Raw genomic sequence first — 20,745 nt, 5'->3', positions numbered from 1 at the left:
TCTGCCTTCTCTCCATCCTCTATCAGAGTTTCTCCTCTATCTGAGTTTCTCCTGTGCCGTGCTCGTGGGGAGGCTACCCACACCGCCTGCGCGCTGACGGGTGGCCAGCTCGCTGAGTGCCGAGCTGGTCTTCCTGCAGCCACCGAGCTGGCTGCGGAGGCACGAGCCGCTGCAGCAGAGGGGGGTGGCGCGCCCTGCGTGATGACATCCCCGGAAGTGACGTCATCGGGTGGGCCCAGGAGCGTGATATAGAGCAAAAAAAGCCCCAATACTTGCCTTGCCCAGGGCGCACTCAACCCACACTACACCGCTGTCACAGCTCACTTCTTCAGATACTTCTCCAGCTCTTGTTGATGTTCCCTTTAGCCAGGGAACACACAGGCAGTGGTGTTGGCGCCCAGGAAGTGACAGTTCTTGAGGGATGTGGGTTCTGGGCTGCGAAGGGCTTTAAAGGTTATGACCAGCACTTGGCATTGAAGATGCTTCCCCCCACCCCAACTAACAAGCTGCTTCCTTGGCTTTTCACCTTCCTTGGCTGCTCACCTTGGGCAGACAGCCCTGGAGAGGGCGGACTGCTGTGAGCCAGGCCTGCTTGGGCGTGCCCAGATGCAGGGAAAGGCAGGCGCCTGAGGTTTTTCTAGCATGTCAATGATTGATTTGGCTGCCTGCTTGTTTTCACCAAAGGAGGACAGGTGTTGAAGAGGTAGAAGACTCGGAAGCTGTTTCCCGCTCTCATCCTGCAAAAGCGTACGCTCGGGATCGCCAGGTATAGATTGACAACTCTGTAGCCCATTAGAGGAGGTTCGGCTTCAGGACTGTGCACAGTTCCTTCCCTTCAATAGCCAAAGGATAAATAGCTCTTTCCTAATGTGAGCAGCTTCTGTAGATCACGAAGCCTGGCATTTTCTGAATTCTGGCATCCATATAAACTGTATGTGCTGTGTATTTATAAGGCAGGGGATGAGTTGATAATATACCGGGGGGCTTGCCTGTTGAATTTTCCAGGGAAGTTTATGGCAGTTGCCACCATGTAAGGCTGAATAATTCTGGGTCCTGCTTATGAGAAGCAGCAAAAGGTTTGGGGAGCATTCTCCTCCTCCTCTTCCTTCTGTTCCCCCCTGCTTAATTGTATTCAAATAAAATCTCCTTTCCCCCTTTCCTGTCTGTGTGCATCACCTATAAATCAGACTCAATGAACAAACTGGTTAACTTCAGTGGAGGTACAGTAAAGAGGTAAAAGGGGAAGTGAATTGTTCTCTGTATATGAGACCTCTTACACAAGGACGTTCAAGTGAAGGGAGACGCAATGTTATCCGGGAAGCCTAGTTTAAAAAGACAGAGCCAGCTGAGATCTTTCCTTTGAAGGTTTGTTAATTTCACCTTTGCCTCCTAGAAGGCTCTGTCAGTTTCACCTGGGAGGCAAAGATGAAATTAACAAACCCTCTGAGGAGCTGTCCTTTTAAACTACTCTCCTGTAGAGAGGTGAAATTTAAACTACGCTTCTCGGCTAACATTGCGTCTCCCTTCACTTGAACGTCCTTGTGTAAAGAGGTCTCATATAGAGAGACTCTACGTTAGAACAGTTCACTTCCCCGTGTAAGAGCTCTGGTGTAGAGAGACTTAGTAACGGGCAGGAGCGAATCCCTTTATAGCACTTTTCAAAGATGCATTTGAATCGGAACTGCTGAATCGGCAGGTTACTGAGCCGGTGTCCTGTTTGATAGTCTGAATCAGGGAGCCACTCATTCACTGAGCTGTTTGGGTTTGCCCACGTGCACATTTATAGTCTGCTTTCTCACAGTTGCTACCCATGCAACCTATCTGCTACCACCTCCAGCTGATAAAAGGCACATTGTTAGAAGGAAAAACATGCTATTTTAGTTTTTTTTCACCAGTTGAGGCTTACTACTTAGGTGTCTCTGTGTGACTTTGGTGTCTGCCCTAAAGCAGGGATGGATTGGCCATTATGGTTACCTGGCAAGGTTCTGGTGGGCCAATGGACTTTGCTAAACCCTCTTCCCAGGCCCAGCCAGGCCAGGAGTGACTGGATTAGTCCTGGCAAATTGCACTGCCACACAGCAGGCTCAGGCCCTCCCCTGCCATGCCCCCTCCTCCATCAGGGGGGCATGGCAGGGGAGGGGTAAGGCGGGGTCCTTCACAGGGCTGTTTTGTCCTCCCAGTCTGCTTGTGGTCTGAACTTGTGGCCTGAATCAAGCTAATCTTGTAGACAGTTCTTGTAACTGCTGCCGACTTTATTATTGTTTTATTTATATCTTGCTTTTCTCCCCCATGGGGAGCTGATGCAGCCAATGAGTGCACAGGCACAAAAAGCAGGAAACGTCTCTTCTGGGAGGTTATCCAAAGGATGCGCTTGACTGCGCAAGCACAAAGGGGGGGGGGTGAACTGCAGGTGATGCTGTGCTTGATAAAATGACCTGACCCGACCTTGGGGGATCCCTGCCTCTTCTTGGGTAATTCAGAATATTTCATTTGCAGCTTGTGCACGTACCGAAAGCAGCCAGAAAGGGCAACTCAAATTGGTGTTGGTTTGGACCTATAAAGCCCTAAACGGACTGGGACCAGCATGCCTAAGGGACCGTCTCTCCCTGTATGTGCCCCAGAGAGCACTTCGTTCAACCGGAAAACATCATCTGGTGGTCCCTGGCCCTAGGGAGGCTCGGCTGGCATCAAGCAGGGCCAGGGCCTTTTCGGTCCTGGCCCCAACCTGATGGAACTCTCTGTCTGAGGACACTCGGGCCCGCCAGGATCTTGTCTCCTTCAGGCGGGCCTGTAAGACGGAGATGTTCCGCCAGGCATATGGTGGAGGCTAATTTTAGCCCATTATTGCTGAGCCTTCCACTGGTCTCCCTCTACAAGGGGTATGGAGAGGGAGGGGTACAGTATTTTATCTGTCCCGAAAGGGGTACAGTAATTTATCTGTTGCTGATTGATTTTAAGTTGTATTTTAATCAATGTTGTACCTAGCCCTGAGCCCGCTTGCGGGGAAGGCGGGTTCGAAATAAATAAAATAATAAATAAATCCATGTCTTATTGTCAAGGCACAACCTGACTATCACCTGTAGCACAAGCAGGTGCTGCATAGGTGAGAAGCTGTTCGACATAGAGGTAAAGATGATTCGCAGGAAACACTGGTCTGATTGGGAGGTGGCCTCTCGAGTCACTGATGGAGCTCAGACCAGGTATGCATGTTGTATTGAAATTCTCAGCATCCTTAACCTGAATTGAGGCACAAGGCCAATGGTCAATTGACTGGGGTGAATCTAAGATTTATGTGGCCATTTTTGAGCACACACGTGTAGCCTGATGCTAGTCTTGTTCGTTAGAGGACCACGCCCCTGAGCTCACCAGAATTTCTGCCTTCTCTGCTGTGGCTCAGAAGAGAGATGGTGAGTGGCCGCAGCTTCTTGGACTTCAGGGCTGCGGGGTCGAGCGGGGACCCCCAGCTGCCCACCGGTGGCAGGCAATCTCCCAGTGGTTTACCAGCCAGTGGCCAGTGGGAGGTTTTCAGCCACACACAGGTCGCCCGCCAAAAGTAGGCACTCCGGGAACATGCACGGCGCACATGCTCCCAGCAGACATGACGACATCACTTCTGAAAATGTCGTCGTTGCACTAGCTGCAGAAGTGCTCCTGTGGTTCGTTTGGCGCTGAAATCAGCCCCAAACGGGCTGGTTCTCAAAGAATCGGCCCTGCACGGAGCACAGGATCGCTCCTGTGGCCGGTGTGTCGATGTCACTTCCAGAAGTCAGTCACTTCCAGAAGTGACATCATCACACAAAGAAGTGGCATCATCACACAAGCACTGGGAGTGTGTGTGCATGAAGAAGTCACACCGAAGGCATGAGGTAAATGCCAAGCCCCTGCTGGGAGGGTATAGGAACCTGGCAACCCTAAAGGTAAAGGTAAGTCCCCTGTGCAAGCACCGAGTCACTACTGACCCATGGGGGGATGTCGCATCACGACGTTTTCTTGGCAAGCTTTTTGTTACGGGGTGGTTTGCCATTGCCTTCCCCAGTCATCTACACTTTACCCCCAGGAAACTGGGTACTCATTTTACCAACCTCGGAAGGATGGAAGGCTGAGTCAACCTTGAGCCGGCCACCTGAACCCGGCTTCTGCCAGGATCGAACTCAGGTCGTGAGCAGAGCTTGGGCTGCAGTTCTGCTGCTTACCACTCTGCGCCACGGGGCTTTGTACTGGCAACCCTAGCAAGGCACCTTTGGGACCCACCTGTCTAATGGGCTGCCTTTTTCCATATGATCCCGTGTGCCAGCTAAGGTAACCCTCCACCTCGCTTTTGGGAGTCTCCTCTCTTTGGGAGGTCCACTCAACCACAGCTCGTGCACAATCATTTTCAGTGACTGGAATCGCCCATCAGACCTGTTTGGGAAAGCTCTTGCCCTCCCTCTCTTCTGTAAAAGGCGCAAAGTGGAATTATTTTGAAGCACGCTTGGCGGAAGTAACTAATGAATGTCCCTAGCAGGTGATGTTTGTTGCACAAGTTGGAGCTTTAACTTGATGTGTGTTGATTTATGTGCATTAATTATGTTTTTAATTGTGCGTGTCTGCTTTGTAAGCCTCCTTCGGCATTGTGGAAAGGCAGGATGTACATACTTCAAATTGACGTCTGCCCAAATTCTGACTTATGCAGGCTGCCCGTCTGGGGAACAGGCTTTTAGCAAAAAATCAAAAAGAGTCCAGTAGCACCTTTAAGACTAACCAATTTTATTGTAGCATAAGCTTTCGAGAATCAAGTTCTCTTCGTCAGATGCATGGTAAGAATGGCATTGGTTTGCTTTTGCCTGAGGAAAAAAATACATTGATCACCTCCACCTGAGGCCTGGGAGAGCCACTGTCAGCCAAAGCAGACAGTTGTGACCTGGACAGACCCAAAGCAGCTTTTCGTGGGTTCATCGTTTTGGTTGGCTTTCATTTTTGTTTTTAACGCTGCGACCTGTTCAGTTTACTAGAGGCCAAGTACAGAAGCCGTGGTTTTTTTTCCACTTTTGCGAGGCAAAACCATCGTCTCTGAGGCCGAACTGGAAATACTTGCTTTCAGTTGTTTACACTTCGACTATCCATTATGCTTAAAATCTTCAGTTAATTAGTGATTAAGTTAGCAAGTATTTGCAACACATTTAAAAAGAGAGCTTCAATACAACCTCCCATTGCAAACACGAATAGGTTTGGGGAGCTGGCAGCTGGCTGCATCTCTCCCCCACGCCGAGGTTTAATGGGGGAGGTGGGACGGAGTCTCAAGAGCTGCTCTCAAGCCAGACCAGAGTCTGACTTGTGCAACGCTTTGTTCTGCAAAGGCGTTGGTTGTATCATCGCTGGACTGTTGTGTTGGTGAGAACTTCTGTGAGCCTCCTTTCCTGGGGCAGGGAGGAGGGGAGAAGATAAAAAATATCCAGATGTATACAATGAGTTGCTTTTTCTCTACTCACTGCTTGCATCTCTTTCTCTTTACACCTGAAGTTTTCAAGTAAGATCGCTGCTAGGATTTCCAGGTGCCCACCAGTGGTGGGCAAACTCCCAGGGGTTTGCCTCCTTGCCCATCAATCCACCCGTGACCGGCAGGACGTGGAAAGCCCTCCCGGAGGTTGCACACCACCTGCAAGTACCCTGGGAACACGCATGGTGCACGTGCTCCTGGAGGGAGCAACGACATCATTTCCGGGAGTCACATCATTGCACCAGCCAGTCACGTGCTCCCACACTTTCTTTGGGGCCAATTTTGGCCTCAAATGGGCCAGAGCGGCTCCATGTGGAGCGCAGGAGCATTCGTGGGGTTGGCACGATGATGTCACTCCCAGAAGTGACGTCATGGCGCATGTGTCAGGAGCACAAATGCAAAGGACAAGTGAGCAGCATGATGTAAGTGCCAGATCTCTCCCCCCACCCCACCCGCACTGGGAGTGGGGAAGGGTCTGGCAACCCTACGTGGTAGCTGGAGAGCTCCTGGAATTATAACTGAACTCCAGGCCACAGAGATCAGTTCCCCTGGTGAAAATGGCTGCTTTGGAGGGTGGGCTCTATGGCATTATACTATGCTGAGCTCTGTCCCCTCCCAAGCTCTGCCCACCCCAGGCTCTACCCTCAAAATTTCCAGGAATTTACCAACCCTAATCTGGCAACCTTTAAGTTTTGTTTTTTTATGGAGCTGACCCAATGCAATGCCGCTGCTGTAGAGGTGAGAAAGAGTTTTGTCTGGTGCTGCACAGCGATGGCTACTGTATCTTGCTGTTGGGTACGTGTGTGATTTTGCACCTGCTGGCGCTCCCCCGCCCCGAGACGCCACAGAAGCGAGCTGCTTCGCAGTTGTGCAATTCCAGTTTGCTTCTGTATTTAGCTGCCGTTCATAGGTGGTTCCAGGAACAGTTGCCAGTTTTTGATGCATGGAAATGCCTGATAAGAACAGGCCCTCCTATTTGAGCAAGGCAGGGCGGGGAAGGGAAGGGGCATGCAGGGTGAAGTTGGGCCGGGACAGGGATGGCTTTTTTGCAGGAGAGCGTTTGCAGAACAGCCAGTCCGCTCTGAGGGAGTGCATCACTCCAGCTGAGGTACAGTGTTGCCCCCTCCGCCAGTTCCTGAACTGCATACTTTGCAGAGGTGGGGGCTATTTTAATCCTGGGATGTGTTTTATTTCTAATGCATTGAATAGTAAACCTATAACACTTTTTAATGCAATGCAAAGGGTCGTAGGGCGGGGTTTTTTTTCTTTCAAAATGCGTTTTAATGGATATTGCAACTGCGCTCCTTTGTGATGGGGCACTCTTTTGCTGTATCACTGTGAGCCAAGCTACAAGTGACGAATCACACTTGAACAGCAAGTGTCCACTTCAAGTGGAGGGCAAGTGAACAGGGAGGAATACACGTGAGTCTGTTCACTTGCCGTTCAGGTGTCATTCGTCACTTGTAGCTTGGCCCTTAGTTATCACACCGAAAACCCACCTGTGAATCCTGCCGTGAGTATGTGTCTGGCCTTTGATTGGTTAGCTGCTTTCTCACATTTGGCTGGTTGTCATCGGCTGTCCTGTCCTTCCTTTTCTTTTGGAATTACGGACAGTAGCTAAAGAATTCAGCATTCCTGTGATCATGGCCGATTCGCAGGACTAAAGGGACGTTGCTTTGGATCTGCCATGTTGACTGTGATGCAGTGTGTAAAAGTTGTGTGTAGGGTTGAAACTGTTAGTTGATGTTCTTGAGGTAGTTTTATTGGTTTATATTTATTGCATTGTAAGTACTAAACATGCCGTAAGCTACCTGGAGGGCTTTTTTAGTCGAAAGATGGTCTATAAATTAACTGATAGGACAGGGAAGCCCTTTACTTCCCCCAAACTCCTCCATTTTCCATCTCTAGAAGCTTCCATTGCCGCCCCTGGCTATTTATTCAATCTGACTAGGCAAGAGAAGGAAGTGGCCCACAGGAAAGGCCTCTAATTTACATTTAACATGGATGTTTGTGTGAGAAAAGTTCAGAGACGGAAATTAGACCTGCTTTTCTGCATTCCTCCTCAGTAATTTACATCATCCACAGCAAACCCAAACAGTTATTGGGTTTGCTGAAGCACTACATGGCAGTGGGGCTGCCACATGGTAGGTTTCCCCATATTTTCCCTGCCCCAACCAGCTGGCAGCGGTTGCCCTCCTCCCACTTGCCATGGGGCTTTTAAATTTTTTTTTTAAATGGCAATTGGATATCACTATATCTTTGTAACATTACAATATGTGTATCTCTGAATTCCTGGCTTTCCTTTAAAAAAATATCTCTAGCCCTTTTTGTTATGGAGGTATAAGGGGAAAAACATATCTCTATAACAAAAACAAACAATGCTTCCCTGGTGGCAGGAGGAGAGAGTGACTGCTGAGGGACAGAGCAGGGAAACATAGTTGCCTTGTGGTTGGGACTGGGGAAATCCCATCTTTCCCACCTACATAGCAGACATCCAGGCTTGGCTGTGATCTTTCTAGGATTGCCAGTTCTGGTCTGGGGAATTCCTGCCTGGGAAGAACAGTCTGGGGAGCCGGGCAGGAGTATGGTCCCAGATCCCATCCTCCAAAACTGCCAATTCCTCTAGGACAGCTGATGTCTGTAGTCAACAGACGAATTGTAATTCCAGGAGAATGTCAGGCCCTACCTGGAGGCTGGCAACTAGGGTTGCCCAGTCCCTTTACTCTTTGGGCAGGAGGGGTGAGGAACCCGGCATGCACTTGTCGAAGCACTTTGCATAGGGTTGCCAGCCTCCAGGTGGTGACTGGAGAACTCCCAGAATTACAACTAATCTCCAGGCCATAGAGCTCATTTCTTCTGGAGAAAATGGCTGCTTTGGAGGGTGGACTCTATGGCATTATATCCAGATGAGGTCCCTCCCCTCCCCAAATCCCACCTATTACAGACTCCACTCCCCAAATCTCCAGGAATGTCAACCTGGATCTGGCAACCTTAACTTTGTGTGCACCCCAGGCACAGTGCAATAACTTCGTTCCTGGAAATGATATTGTTGCTCCATGACAGGAGTGTTCATCATCGTTCTTCTGTGCAGGCACACATGGGACAGCGCATGCGCAGGCCTGCCGACCGGAGAAATTCTTCAACGCTTCTTTAAGGCTCTGTTAGGGGCCGTTTCCCTCAAGTCACGTTGAGACCCATTTTCCTGCCTAATCAGTCACATGACTAACGGCAAGAAATGGCCCTTTCCTTCAGTTCTCTTCTATTGTCGGTGGCAATTAACAATAGTTACCATTCCGAAGGAAAGAAAAGCATTAATAGCTCAACTGTTGGCAACAGGTAAATCTGTTCTTGCGGCACCCTGGAAAAGTGAGAAGTGCCCAACCATATCTAACTGGTTACTAAAGATCTGGGATTTATTTATTTTAGCTAAATTGACTGATTACACCAAACAACGTGAAAACCCAAACTACAAATCGCAGTTTATTGAATTTTGGTTTCCGGTTTTAGAATATTTGTCAACAGACGATTATACTAAAAAACGTGTTAAATCTAAAGACTGTTTTGATGTTCTACTTAGCTTGTAAGAACACCCTCAATCAAACTGCATAAATCTCTATGGTGTTGGTGACATATCTTTGTATATATAATCATTCAGATTGCCTAGTTAGATGTTAACTATTTGGTTTCTATGTATATCTATGTATAGTGTTGACTGTTCTTGTACTTCTTTATATATAAAATAAAATAAATATATATTCAAAAAACTTGAGGGGAAAAAAACCCAATAGTTACAGGTATGTACAACCCTGTTTTCCCTGGGAAGCCCGTTCCCCTACCTTTCCCCCCCACCAGCCAGGTGAGTGGGGCAAGAGGGTGGGCTATAGCCTCCCAGCACCAAACCCAGGACAAGTAACTTGTGCGGAGAAGGTCTGTGCCTCCATGACCTATATGGTTTCAAATTAGAGAGGTGGATTGTCAGTCTGTGGGTGGCAACTGGAAGGAGACTCAACTTACTGGAAGGGAGTGGCTTGCTGGTGACATTGCCATCATGTAGGGATAATACTCTAGTATTCACCCCAAACTCTAGGCTTAACCCTTTCCCCACTGGGTGGCAGTGCAAAAAGCCAGTGGTAGGGGAGGGAAGGTCTCCCACTGCAGTGAGCGTCCTAGCAACTTTGGAAAAGAGAGTTCTGTGAAGGTCTGGACCTCAGCTTAAGCCACTGCAGATATCTATCTAGTGCAAAATCAAAACGTGGAGAGACTTACTTTAAAACCAGCATTTGGGAAGGGTAGGAATAAGCACAGAGGAGTCCTAGTGGGCCAGAAGGGCAGCTCCCACTACAAGAGGGAAAGCGGGCATTGGAACAGCCTGGCTAGCTCCATGTGGCACACTCCCTTTTGGGTCCCCCAACTGACCAGACCTGCAGAAGAGGTGTGGGCTATTCCTCCGCCCACAGAGGGGGCACGTGCAGAGCAGAGAGCACAAGCAACAACGGGAAAGAATTGAGGGGGTGGTCCTTTAGCCTTTCCTTCGAAGTATCACAAAGCAAGCCTTGCGGTTAATCCTTGGACGCAAGGGTCTCTCTGCCCATGAGTGCTGTTTCTTGATGACCTGAGACCTACAAAGCATGCCGTATCTTGAGTTTGGGGAAGTGGGCAAATTGGGTGCATCTGGCTTTCTAATGGCTCTTTCTTGGTCCACCAATGTCAAAGGAGCCACTTTGGACTGTAGACGTAGGGCCAAGCTACAAGTGACGAATGACACTTGAACGGCAAGTGAACAGACTTGTGTATTCCTCCCTGTTCACTTACGCTCCACTTGCGCTCCACTTTATCACGTCAAGTGGAGTGCAAGTGAACAAGGAGGAATACACGTGAGTCTGTTTGCTTGCCGTTCAAGTGTCATTCGTCACTTGAAGCTTGGCCCTCAGGCTTTCTTAAGAAACCGCCCTTTTCATTCCTCTGGCACTTTTGGGTCAGCAAGAGGCTTAAAGACAAGTTCCTCTCTGTTGTAGCAGGAATAAACTAATCACAGTTGTTTTAACTGGGAACAAAGGTGAGGTTTTCGACTGGGCTGTTTGTCCTGGTTTTGTTATGTTTGATTTCATGCTGTTCCTGTCTTGCAGGCTGCTAAAAGTTTTTTTATTTTATTTAATTAAGGCAGTTCCTGATTGTACAGAGCAGCCCTCCGTTTCCACATGCTCAAACATGTTTGGTCACTTTCCTTAGAGTCTGAAGGATGAATACCTTGGGAGCTCTGGAAAGATGGTGCCCAGTTTTTCTGAGCAGCGATGTGGCCTCCATGACCCTTCCCTAGAGCCAGGGGTTGGTTGGTGTCCTTTGAAAGGGAGGGGGAGATGTATTAGTTTTAGGCACCGAGATTCGGTGGCAGTGGGCTCTGCAATTTGCTCTTTGCGGTAGTTTGCATTGGCCAAGGCACAATAAACCTTGTCACAACAAACCTATTAAGGCTTTAATTCTTATGTGACATCAGGACAAGCTACCTAAGGAAGCCCAGGGGGTCTTTTCTGGAACCTCAGAGGAGGCGCCACCTTGGGCATTCTGTGGAGGTGAAAGGTGGGTTGCAAATAGTTTGGGCAATGTAAATCCACTTCTGAAGATAAAATGCTTGGAGGATCCCAAACCCAGTTGGTGAGGTCTCTGCTTTCTATCCCATTCAAGGCAAATGGGCTGGAAGGAAACCTACTTTTGGTTTTCTTCTGGCAATGCATACTTTTATCCGCCTTGTAACATGCAGAAATTCAACAGATCTGGTTTCTCTTCAGGAAAAAGCTGCGCTGCCTGAATTTCTACTACTCTGGAGGTGGTGGTGGAGAGTGCCCTCAAGTCATAGCTGACTCATGGCGGCCCCTGGCGAGGTTTGCATGGCAAGAGACTAACAGAGGTGGTTTGCCATTGCCTGCCTGCCTCTGCAACCCTGGTCTTCGCTGGAGGTCTCCCACCCAATTACTAACCAAGGCCAACCCTGATTAGCTTCTGAAATCTGACAAGATCAGGCTCACCTGGGCTATCCAGGTCAGGGCACTACTCTGGAGACACAAAATCTTTGTCAGGAAGGCTGCAGCGCCTTCTGTGGTTGGCCAGTCCTTCTGATCAGCCCCAATAAGTCCCTGCCTGCTCTGCCCCCCAAGCTTCCTTTCTTGCAAGGGAAAGTGTCAACCTTTTCCTTTGAAACTAAAAATGAGTACGGGCAAATTTTAATTCAGAGGTCAAAAAAATTTTTTCCCCCAGGGCACTGCCAAATGAAGCCTCTTGGCTGTTCTTGACTTTACGTGTTTACTGTTATATAATCCCTGCTGGTTAGCTGGGCAAAAACTCTTGAAGTCCCTCTAGTAAAGGATTGCTAACATTCCGCCATCTCTTTGCCATTGGCCAACAGGTTGCTGTACTGCGGTTCTGCTTCTTGGATTTTACTGGAGTTTGTTTACGGGGCAGTTGCAAGTAAGGCCTTGCCCTTTCCTGGCTCCTCTGCCCATTTAGTAATAAACTTAGAGAGAGGAGATTGCTAAATATCCTGACTTATGAAAACAGTGGCTGGTTTCAGTGTGTAATTTCCCCAAGGACTCTCTGCAATGCACACTGTGCACCTGCGATGGTGCCTGTGACAAAGCGCCTGGCCTGACTTCCCTTTATACAGCAACCTGGGGAGAAATCTGTGCACCAGAGATCCTGCCTCGCTGTCATTTTCTTCTTTCTTGCAGCCCAAGTACTGCCCCTGCTGGTGCAGAGGCCGCCGTGGCTGTAGAGCCAAGCTAGAAAGTGACAGCTTCCCTGGGTTTAAACCCATGTCTGCTGACACCATTTTAATTGATTTGTGGGTGTTTTTTTTTTTAACACAGAGCCGCAAGGCCCCCCTCCAGAACAGGCACACAGCAGGGCACCCCCTAATTGTGCAGGCTTGCTGGTCACACAGCTCGCCTGGAGATCTGGCCTTGCTGCCTCACCCCAGCATGCTGGGGGGGGGGGAGGAATTGCCCCTCAGCCCTCTGCGCATCACCACCACAGCTTTCTTCCTGTTCACGCCTCCTTTCATAAGAGGAAGATGGCAACTTGGCTAGCGAGCCCTACTGCTGTCTCCCTGCTGTTAACGATACCCACTGGATGTACTCAAGGTGCAAGAGATGTCCAAGCAGTTTACTGTGCCGGGGGGGGGGGGGGTGTCACTTGGCAATCCTCACTGTGTACAAAAATGAACAGATTTTGTATTATGGGCTGCCTTGTTTTTCTTTCTTTTGAAAAGCAGTGTCAGTGTGTTCCTCAGGAAAAGCACAGAGTGAGTCATGACCACGCAACTGTCCTGGAAAGGGGTGGGAGGGGTGCATTGTGAAAGTGCCCAAATGGAAGCACAGATTCTGCCTAGCTTACAAACCCGGTACAGCATCCTGTGAATGTTGACAGTGATGAGTTCACGAAATTTTCCAAACTGGGAGTGGAGTATAGAGCAAGAGGCCAGTAGCACCTGTAAGACTAGTCTTATAAGTGCTACTGGACTCTTGCTCTTTTCTACTGCTATAGACAGACTAAGACGCTTTCAACATCGGACATGTGAAGAACATGTGTCAGGAGAGGCAATGTTAGCCAGGAAAGGTCCCACACAGTTTTAGACTGGAGAGGTGAAGATGTGAAGATGAAATTAACAAACCCTCTGAGGAGCGATCTTCGTGGGCTCTATCTTTTTAAACTACGTTTCCTGGCTAAGATTGCATCTCCCTACACTTGACAGACATGTGCTGAGGTGTCTTGTGTAGAGAGAGACTAACACAGCTACCCATCTTGATAGTATAGTGTATATAGTGTATGGTGTATAGTATATAATATAATCTTGGGGGAAAATACTGGAACGAGCTGGGATGGGGGGGGCTAGATGCCTCTAGTTTCTTGTGCCCCTCTAGTTTCTAGTGCTCCTGCCCTGCCATCTCTCTCCTTGGCCCCTTTGCCAAGAAGTGCCCAAAGCTGAGTCTGAGCCTTCCCCTCTCTACACATGAATTCAGTGCTAAGCTAGGCAAGGGGACACGGGCAGGCAGCATCCGCCTTATGATTGGAGTGGTGTGGAGAGGGGCAACTGGGTTGCTGTCTTCCTCCTGCATCTTCCACAGGCGAGCTGGCGGTCAGCAAGCCCACTCAACTAGGGCTGCCCCACTGCTGGTCTGTCCTACAGGGTGGATCTCATGGCTCTTTGTTAAAAAAAACTACAAATCAGTTGAAAATAGTGTCAGTCTACACAGGTTTAAACCCAGGGAAGCTGTCACTTCTAGCTTGGCCCTGTGGTTGGGGGGCAGAGGTGACAGCTGTAGTGAGGCAAAGAGACCAGGCATGTTGCAGCTGGATATAAAAAAAAACAGCTGGAGACAACGAAGCCAGCCTGGGCAACCTCTCGCCATCTCTGCCACCGCCCCTGCTGCTTTGTGGCTGACTAGAGTCACAGAGACTTTTACTGTCTGTCTTCTCTTCCATTAGTCATCAGCCCTAGAGATTGCTGCCTTGGCTCTCCTCCAACATTGCAAGGTTTTTAAAAAGTGCTTTTAAACAACAGCATTGAAGTATTGTTGTTCTAAAAAAATTAAATTGGCAGAAAAAACTAGGGCCCATTCCGCACGGTCAGTTTAGAGCAATTCAGATTTCATGTCTCCAGCAGAGGATTTAAGCAAGGGTGCTGATGGTTTCTCCTGAACACCCAGAGTAACCCCTGGTTGTGTGAATCTAATCTGAACTCCATGAGAGACAGGCCTAAGGGCTTTCTTCCGTCAGGTAGGTAGGGGAGGCTTTGACTAGTGAATCGATCCAGGGCTTCATTTTGGAATGGTCTCTGCCTGCTAGGAAACAACACACTCTATCTCTGACCTAATCATAGGAGGAGCGAATCAAAGCACTCTGTACATGTTCAGGGGCATTCCCATCTTATTTGCTTGTAGAGAAGTATCATAGCATTAAAAACAACTTATTTGGGCTTTGGCCTGGGCGTGGTTCTGTACGTGGAGGTTTTGTGGGCAAGGAAACCAGGAATTTAAGTATCAAGGAGGAAGTACAATGAAGCTGAACGTTGTGGTGGGGAATAGCGCTCCCCCCCCCACCAAATGACAGGCACCAGGTTATTTGGCACACGAAACGTCACCAAACACACTGCGGGCGAATGCCTGTAGGAGGCCGCTCTGTTGGGCTCCGCTTCCCTCTTCAGTGTCAGCTGGCCCAAATATCTGCCATCCAGCCAAAATTTCACGTGTGCTTCTCTGTGCCAAAACAGGAGAATGCAAAGACAGCAAAAAAGTTATTTTTCAACTTCCTTTAAAGCAAAAAGATTGGGACCTTCAGAGGGACCGTCTGCCATCCATAACAACCAATGGTGCTAGTGTTCAAAATGCTTCTTTGGTTGTGATCCCAACTTGAGCCAGGGTTGTGTTATTCATAAGGCTGTCTAGGCCGAAGCCTAGGGGCCCGCAAGGGCTAGGAGCCCGTCAATTTTTTTTGCTGAGGCACACCCCCACATAAATTACAATTAATTCGTTCTCTTATATAACCTCTATTCATAAGATAGTTAACTGCTTCCTTATTGAAGGGAAACAAATTATCTCATATTAAAAAAATTATTCCTAAATTATATACTTTCAACAAATAATAATTTTGTTTACTTCAAAATATTACAGTATTGAACAATGATACCCCCGAAAATGTGGTTTCCTGAAGAGTTCTTCTCGCGCAATAAAAATATTTTAAAATTGTGAATAGAATTCTTCAAGAGACCCTCAAGATGGATAGAGGGCTATGTTCTGCGGTCTCATAACTACCGTTCCTGGGTCGGGCTGTCAGCTGTAGTGGAGTGAAAGATTGAAGCGCCGAAGGGGGCCCGAAATACCTGAAAGCCTGGGGGCCCGGCCATGGGTTAATACAGCCCTGATCTGACCTACTTTACAGGGTGGTTGTACCATTGCCCCTAGATTGCAGACAAGAAGCTGAGAGCGAGTCACTTGCCTACAGCTTCCCATCTGCAATATACAGGCAATAGCAGCTGATCTTCAGAAGCGCATCCTAAACTGCTGCCATTTTTGAAAGTGGGCAACTTAAGTTCCCAGCACAGCCATGCAGACAGAATGCTGCGCATGTAGGATTGTTGGAACTGACAGACTTTGCTGCACTTTCCTCCATAGACATGACCTTGGTATAGAGTTTTTGTAATATATAAAGTGCTCCTAGGTTTAAACATTAAAAGCTCTCTTGCTCGCTCCGCAAGATACCTTCGCTAGTGAGTCACGGGGTGCAGCCGCTTCAACTCCAGGATGGCTGGCATTGTTTGTCGAGTCACTGACCCCTTGGATGCCTGCCATGGAAATTCTGACCTTGCTGTGTTCCCCGGGGCAACCTCTTGTTGTGCGCCTGCAAAATACAGCCCTAGTTACACACAGCCCAACTATGTTGGCTGGTTTTGTTTTTGCCACTCCCTCGGCCCCATCCCAAGATGTGTTCTGCAGCATCGGCAAAGCTTGGGAGGAGCCAGGGCTCGACATAGCCACAAGCAGCCAAGAGGTCACCTCCATGTTCAGAGGCATTATACCTGTGGGCACCGGATGCTGGCAGATGCATGCCATAGGGAAAGCCTCTCTGGTCTTCATGAAGGCATCAGTCTGGCTGCCGGCAGATGCACTCTCTGCTTGACTCAATGGGGACCTGCCTTGGTCTGCCCACTTGGGTTTTTCTTTAGACTGGGAATTGATTGATTGATGATGATGATGATGATGTTATCATTGATTGGCCATTTATTTATTATTGTGTTGTGTGTAATTTGAATAATAAAAACAACAACAACAACAGCACTTATATACCACTCTTCTCGACAGATTAGTGTCTCACCCAGAGTGATGAACAAGTTAGTGTTATTATTATCCCCACAATCCAGCTGGGGAGCTGGGGCTGAGAGGAGCGGCTCACCCAAGGCCACCTACTGAGCTCATGGCAAGAGTGGGATTTGAACCAGCAGAGTGCTGATTTGCAGCTGAACCGCTCAACTACTGTGCCCTTCAGGACAACTTAACACCTACTCAGAGGGGTTTACAAAGTGTGTTATTATTAACCTCATGACAATCACCGTGGAGGAATCAAACCCGGTTCTCCAGATTAGAGTCCCATGCTCTTAACCACTACAGCCAGTTTGGTGTAGTGGTTAAGAGCACGGGACTCTAATCTGGAGAGCCAGGTTTGATTCCCCACTCCTCCACTTGAAGCCAGCTGGGTGACCTTGGGCGAGTCACAGTTCTCTGGAGCTCTCTCAGCCCCACCCACCTCACCGGGTGATTGCTGTGGGGTAATAATAACACTTTGTAAACCGCTCTGAGTGGGCATTAAGTTGTCCTGAAGGGCGGCATATAAATCGAATGTTATTATTATTACTACACCAAAATGGTGCCTCGATGCTTGTGAGGGAATCTCGTGAGGGTTCAGGAGGCCCTATAGGGCATGCTCAGCTTGAAGAGTTTGGGGGGAGTGAGCTGATCAGAATGCGCGTCTCCTCCAGCTCCCAGGGGGCTGGCTGGAGAGGAGGTTGCAGCCCCCAAATCATCACAGAGCTAGCCAAACCCAGTTCTCCTGTGCAAGATCCGCACATGTTTTGTCCCCTTCACCTTTCATGCCCTGCACGGATCGCTGCCCACTGCGTGGCTTAATCTCAGTTCTCGTGGTTGAGCTACCTCCCAAACAAACGGGCAAGTTGTAAAAAAGTTACTCATTAACAGCTCCGATATCTGCCCAGGGTTTTGGAGTCTTTCGGCAGGTGCCATTTGGGAGTTGCCCAGCAAGAGATGCCCGGCATGCCACTTCCCCTCTGGAGGGCAGGCCAGTTGGCCAGACTGCTCTAGGCAAGAGAGACAGACAGATACTGGCCAGGGTCCTCGGCAGCCAGGCAGAAAGGTTCCTTCAGGAAAAAAAAAACTTGTTTCTGCAGAAGCGGGTGTGGTTCTAGTTTGCTGTGGCTCGGGTGAATTCCCACCCTCTGCAAGAGCTTGCATGCATGCTGGTGTCTGGAGATAAGCACCCGAAGAAGCCAGCAAGGGGAGAGATTTGCAAGCTGGTCTGCAGAGAAAAGCCAGGGGAGAAGGATGCCCCTCCAGGGTGCCTCTTGCTGAATGGAACAGGGCAGGTATGTGTTCCTCTGCCTGCAGCCAAGGGGAAGGGGGAGCCTGCAAGGGTTTGATGTGAGGGAAAGAGCACGGCGTTTGTGGAAGTGAGGCGGCCGAGTGGCTGAGAATCTGGGCTTGGAGCTGGGCAAGTTCCTGCTTCAGATCTCTCTCTTCAACCTGGAAAGTGAGGCCAGCCACTGTTCTCTTACCTACAGTCCCCACTGGTAGATGAGGGGAAATTAATAATGCCTGCCTTTTATGCTCCACTGATGTGCCCTGACATGTGCTACCTCAATGTTGAGTTTTAACATGGCTGGCAGCACTGCGAGCCAACCTCCCCACCCCCGGGAAATAATTTGTTGGCCTCTGTTGCAAGGAGAGATGGTGCAGAACAGAATGACAGGCAAGGAGGGGAAGTTTTTGATAGTTGTGGGGCATGGCTGAGCAATGCAGGTTCTCCCACGGCTCAGGGATTCTCTCTGGGGTGGATCAGTACCTCTCTTCCAAGTCCATTCCTGCCAGGCGCTCAGGGACTGCAGGTGCCTAGCAGAATCCCACTCAAGTTCGGGTGGCTGTTCACAGGGAAGAACAACACAAGAAAATATTTGAGTAGCTTGCGGTAAATATAACATGATTGTTTGTCGTCTTGAATCTGTCGTTCACCCAGTCCCAAGGAACTGCAGTAAGTAAGACAGCTGTGCTGGATTTTCATCTGGGGTAGGAAAGGAGCGGGGCTGGGGGACAGAATGCCACGAACCCTTTCTGGTGAGCCTTTTTTGTGACCTCCTTGTCATCTATTTATTGCTGCTTTCCTGATCTGAAAGTTTGGTACCAGCCCCTCACCTAGCAAAAAACAAAGCTTTCTTCCCAAAGTGATCCCAGCCACTGGGGCAGAGGTGGGGGCAGGGCTCATTTCGAGGGGGAACGTGCAGGAACGCAGTCCCGGTAGTTCTCCAAAGAGGTCACATGTCAGGTGGCCCCGCCCACCTGATTTTTGGCCATTTTGGCCCCGTTTCAGCCTGGATTTGGCCCAAAATGTCCAGGATCAGGCCTAAAACAGCCAGGATTGGTCCCCAAACGGCCTGGATCGGGCCTCTGATGGGTGGTGGATCAGTCTTCTGCTCAGCAGAGGCCCGATCCTGACCATTTTGGGCCCCTTTTCGGCCGTTTTCAGCCCCCTTTTGCCATTTTGGGCCCAATTTCGACCCTGAATGGCCAGGATTGGGTCCAAAACAGCCAGGATAAGTTCTGGTGAGTCTTGCCTGGGCTTCAGAGTCCAGGGCTCTGTTGTGGTGGCCGCTCATGTGCTCTTGCTGCTCAGCATGGCACATGGAAAGTGCGCTGAGGCAGGGTGCTGCAGGTGCTCCTGGGGAGATGCAAGAAAGGAAGTGGTCACTTTAGCAAACAGATTTCCTGCAAATATTTTAGCTATTTATTCATGACATTTTAAAACTCTCCTTAACAAAAAAAACCTCAAGTCGGGTTACAAAGTGTTATAAAAATGTAATAAGAACACCACCAACAAACAGCATAGCTCAGATACTAACATCAGACTGGGCCCAGAACTCTTTTAAGTACCGTGAAATAATTTAGCCTTAGTTAAAGGATAAAATAGAAGAGAGAAGAATGACGTGAGCTGCTTGGATCCCCACTGAAGGCAGCGTATGAATGAAGGGTATAAATCAAGTAAGTAAGTAATTAAAAGTTGTCGACTAAACCTTGGAAATTTCATTTGATTTTTCATTGGTAGTCTAAAGTATTTTTATGGGCCTCTTAGCAAATGAGTTGGGCTGTTAAGGAGCATATTCGAAAATTTCGGCACAGAAATACCCCTTTCCAGCCATCTCTTGCTATGCATAAAGCCACACGTTCAGGGTGCACAGATCTGGCCAACCGGATTCTCCCACTCCACTCTCTGAGCTGCATGGGATGTCACCTGTTTGCTCACCTGGGAAAGTCTCAGAGTGCTTCCATATGGATTCTGTTCGTTATAGTGAAGTTTGGCACAAGAGAACTTTCAGGTGAGTTGTGCCCCTTGATGAGTAGTGTGTGTTTGAGGCGGGGGGGGGGGATAGATTTTCTGCTAGAGTACCAAATTCCTCTCTTGTCCAGACCATAATACTGGCTGTTTCCTGTGCTGAGCTGGAGCAAGCCGTCTTTTGATAATATTAATTCCTATAGTAACGTTGCTGACACTTGTTTGTTATCTTTCTCCCTCAGAAAACATCTCAGGGCCTCAGCAGTAAGAGATGAGGGAAGGTGTCCCAAGGGCGTAAGGAAGGCCAACTCGAAACAAAGGCCCAGGGGAAGAGTGAACTCCAAGCTTGTCGCCGGCTGCTAAGACCCCACACAATTCCTGACTATGTTGAGCCTCAAGCTTCCCCGACTCCTCAGCATTAATCAAGTTCCCAAAGTACGTAAGCATGGAATCTCTTGAATATGCTGCTTGAGCGCATAAAATACCTATAGAAAAGAGCAAGGGTCCAATAGCACCTATAAGACTAACAAAATTTGTGGAAGGGTATGAGTTTCCGTGAGCCACAGCTCATACCCTACCACAAATTTTGTTAGTCTAAGAGCCAAGCTACAAGTGATGCCTGACACAGGTTGGACACTTGTCAGCTTCCCTCAAGTTTTGATGGGAAATGTAGGCACCCTGGTCTTGCAGCTGTAATGGAGAGCCAAGCTGTAAAACCAGGAAGCCTACATTTCCCATCAAAACTTGAGGGAAGCTGACGAGTGTCCAACCTGTGTCAGGCGTCACTTGTAGCTTGGCTCTTAAAGGAGCTACTGGACTCTTGCTCTTTTTGACTGCGACAGATAGACTAACATGGCTACTCATCTTGATCGCTCTATAAAATACCTGGGCATTAGTTTTTTTAAAAATTATTTATTTATAGTTTTCCTTCCTCACTGAGACTCAGGGTAGATTACACAGTATGGGTCAATATGAAAAAGAGTCCAGTAGCACCTTTAAGACTAACCAATTTTATTGTAGCATAAGCTTTCGAGAATCACGTTCTCTTCGTCAGATGCATGGAGGGCAGAAAGAAACTGGCCAATTATAGAGGGGAGGGCGAGTTTCTTTCTGCCCTCCATGCATCTGACGAAGAGAACGTGATTCTCGAAAGCTTATGCTACAAT

General features: G+C 48.7%; 1 protein-coding gene across 5 annotated transcripts in view; it reads left to right on the top strand.

Moving 5' to 3' along the window:
- The first annotated feature begins 690 nt into the window (after positions 1-690).
- The window catches only part of PAQR5 (progestin and adipoQ receptor family member 5), a 31,881-nt gene continuing 11,826 nt past the window's right edge, over positions 691-20,745 (top strand). The window contains exons 1-2 of one of the 5 annotated variants that reach the window (XM_055002457.1): positions 691-766; positions 19,822-20,014. In XM_055002457.1, coding sequence (XP_054858432.1) covers positions 19,964-20,014 — 51 coding nt within the window. In that variant the 5' untranslated portion in view covers positions 691-766; positions 19,822-19,963. Of the gene's footprint in view, positions 767-6,496; positions 6,634-17,256; positions 17,622-18,261; positions 18,284-19,821; positions 20,015-20,745 lie in introns of those variants that run through there. The other 4 variants (XM_055002454.1, XM_055002456.1, XM_055002455.1 and 1 more) reach the window with 4 other exon arrangements.

The sequence above is a fragment of the Eublepharis macularius genome, chromosome 18 (genome assembly GCF_028583425.1).
Source record: "Eublepharis macularius isolate TG4126 chromosome 18, MPM_Emac_v1.0, whole genome shotgun sequence".
In the NCBI taxonomy this organism is placed as follows: domain Eukaryota; kingdom Metazoa; phylum Chordata; class Lepidosauria; order Squamata; family Eublepharidae; genus Eublepharis; species Eublepharis macularius.
Note: the sequence above shows the minus strand (reverse complement) of the source record. Positions and strands in the feature narration are given on the sequence as shown.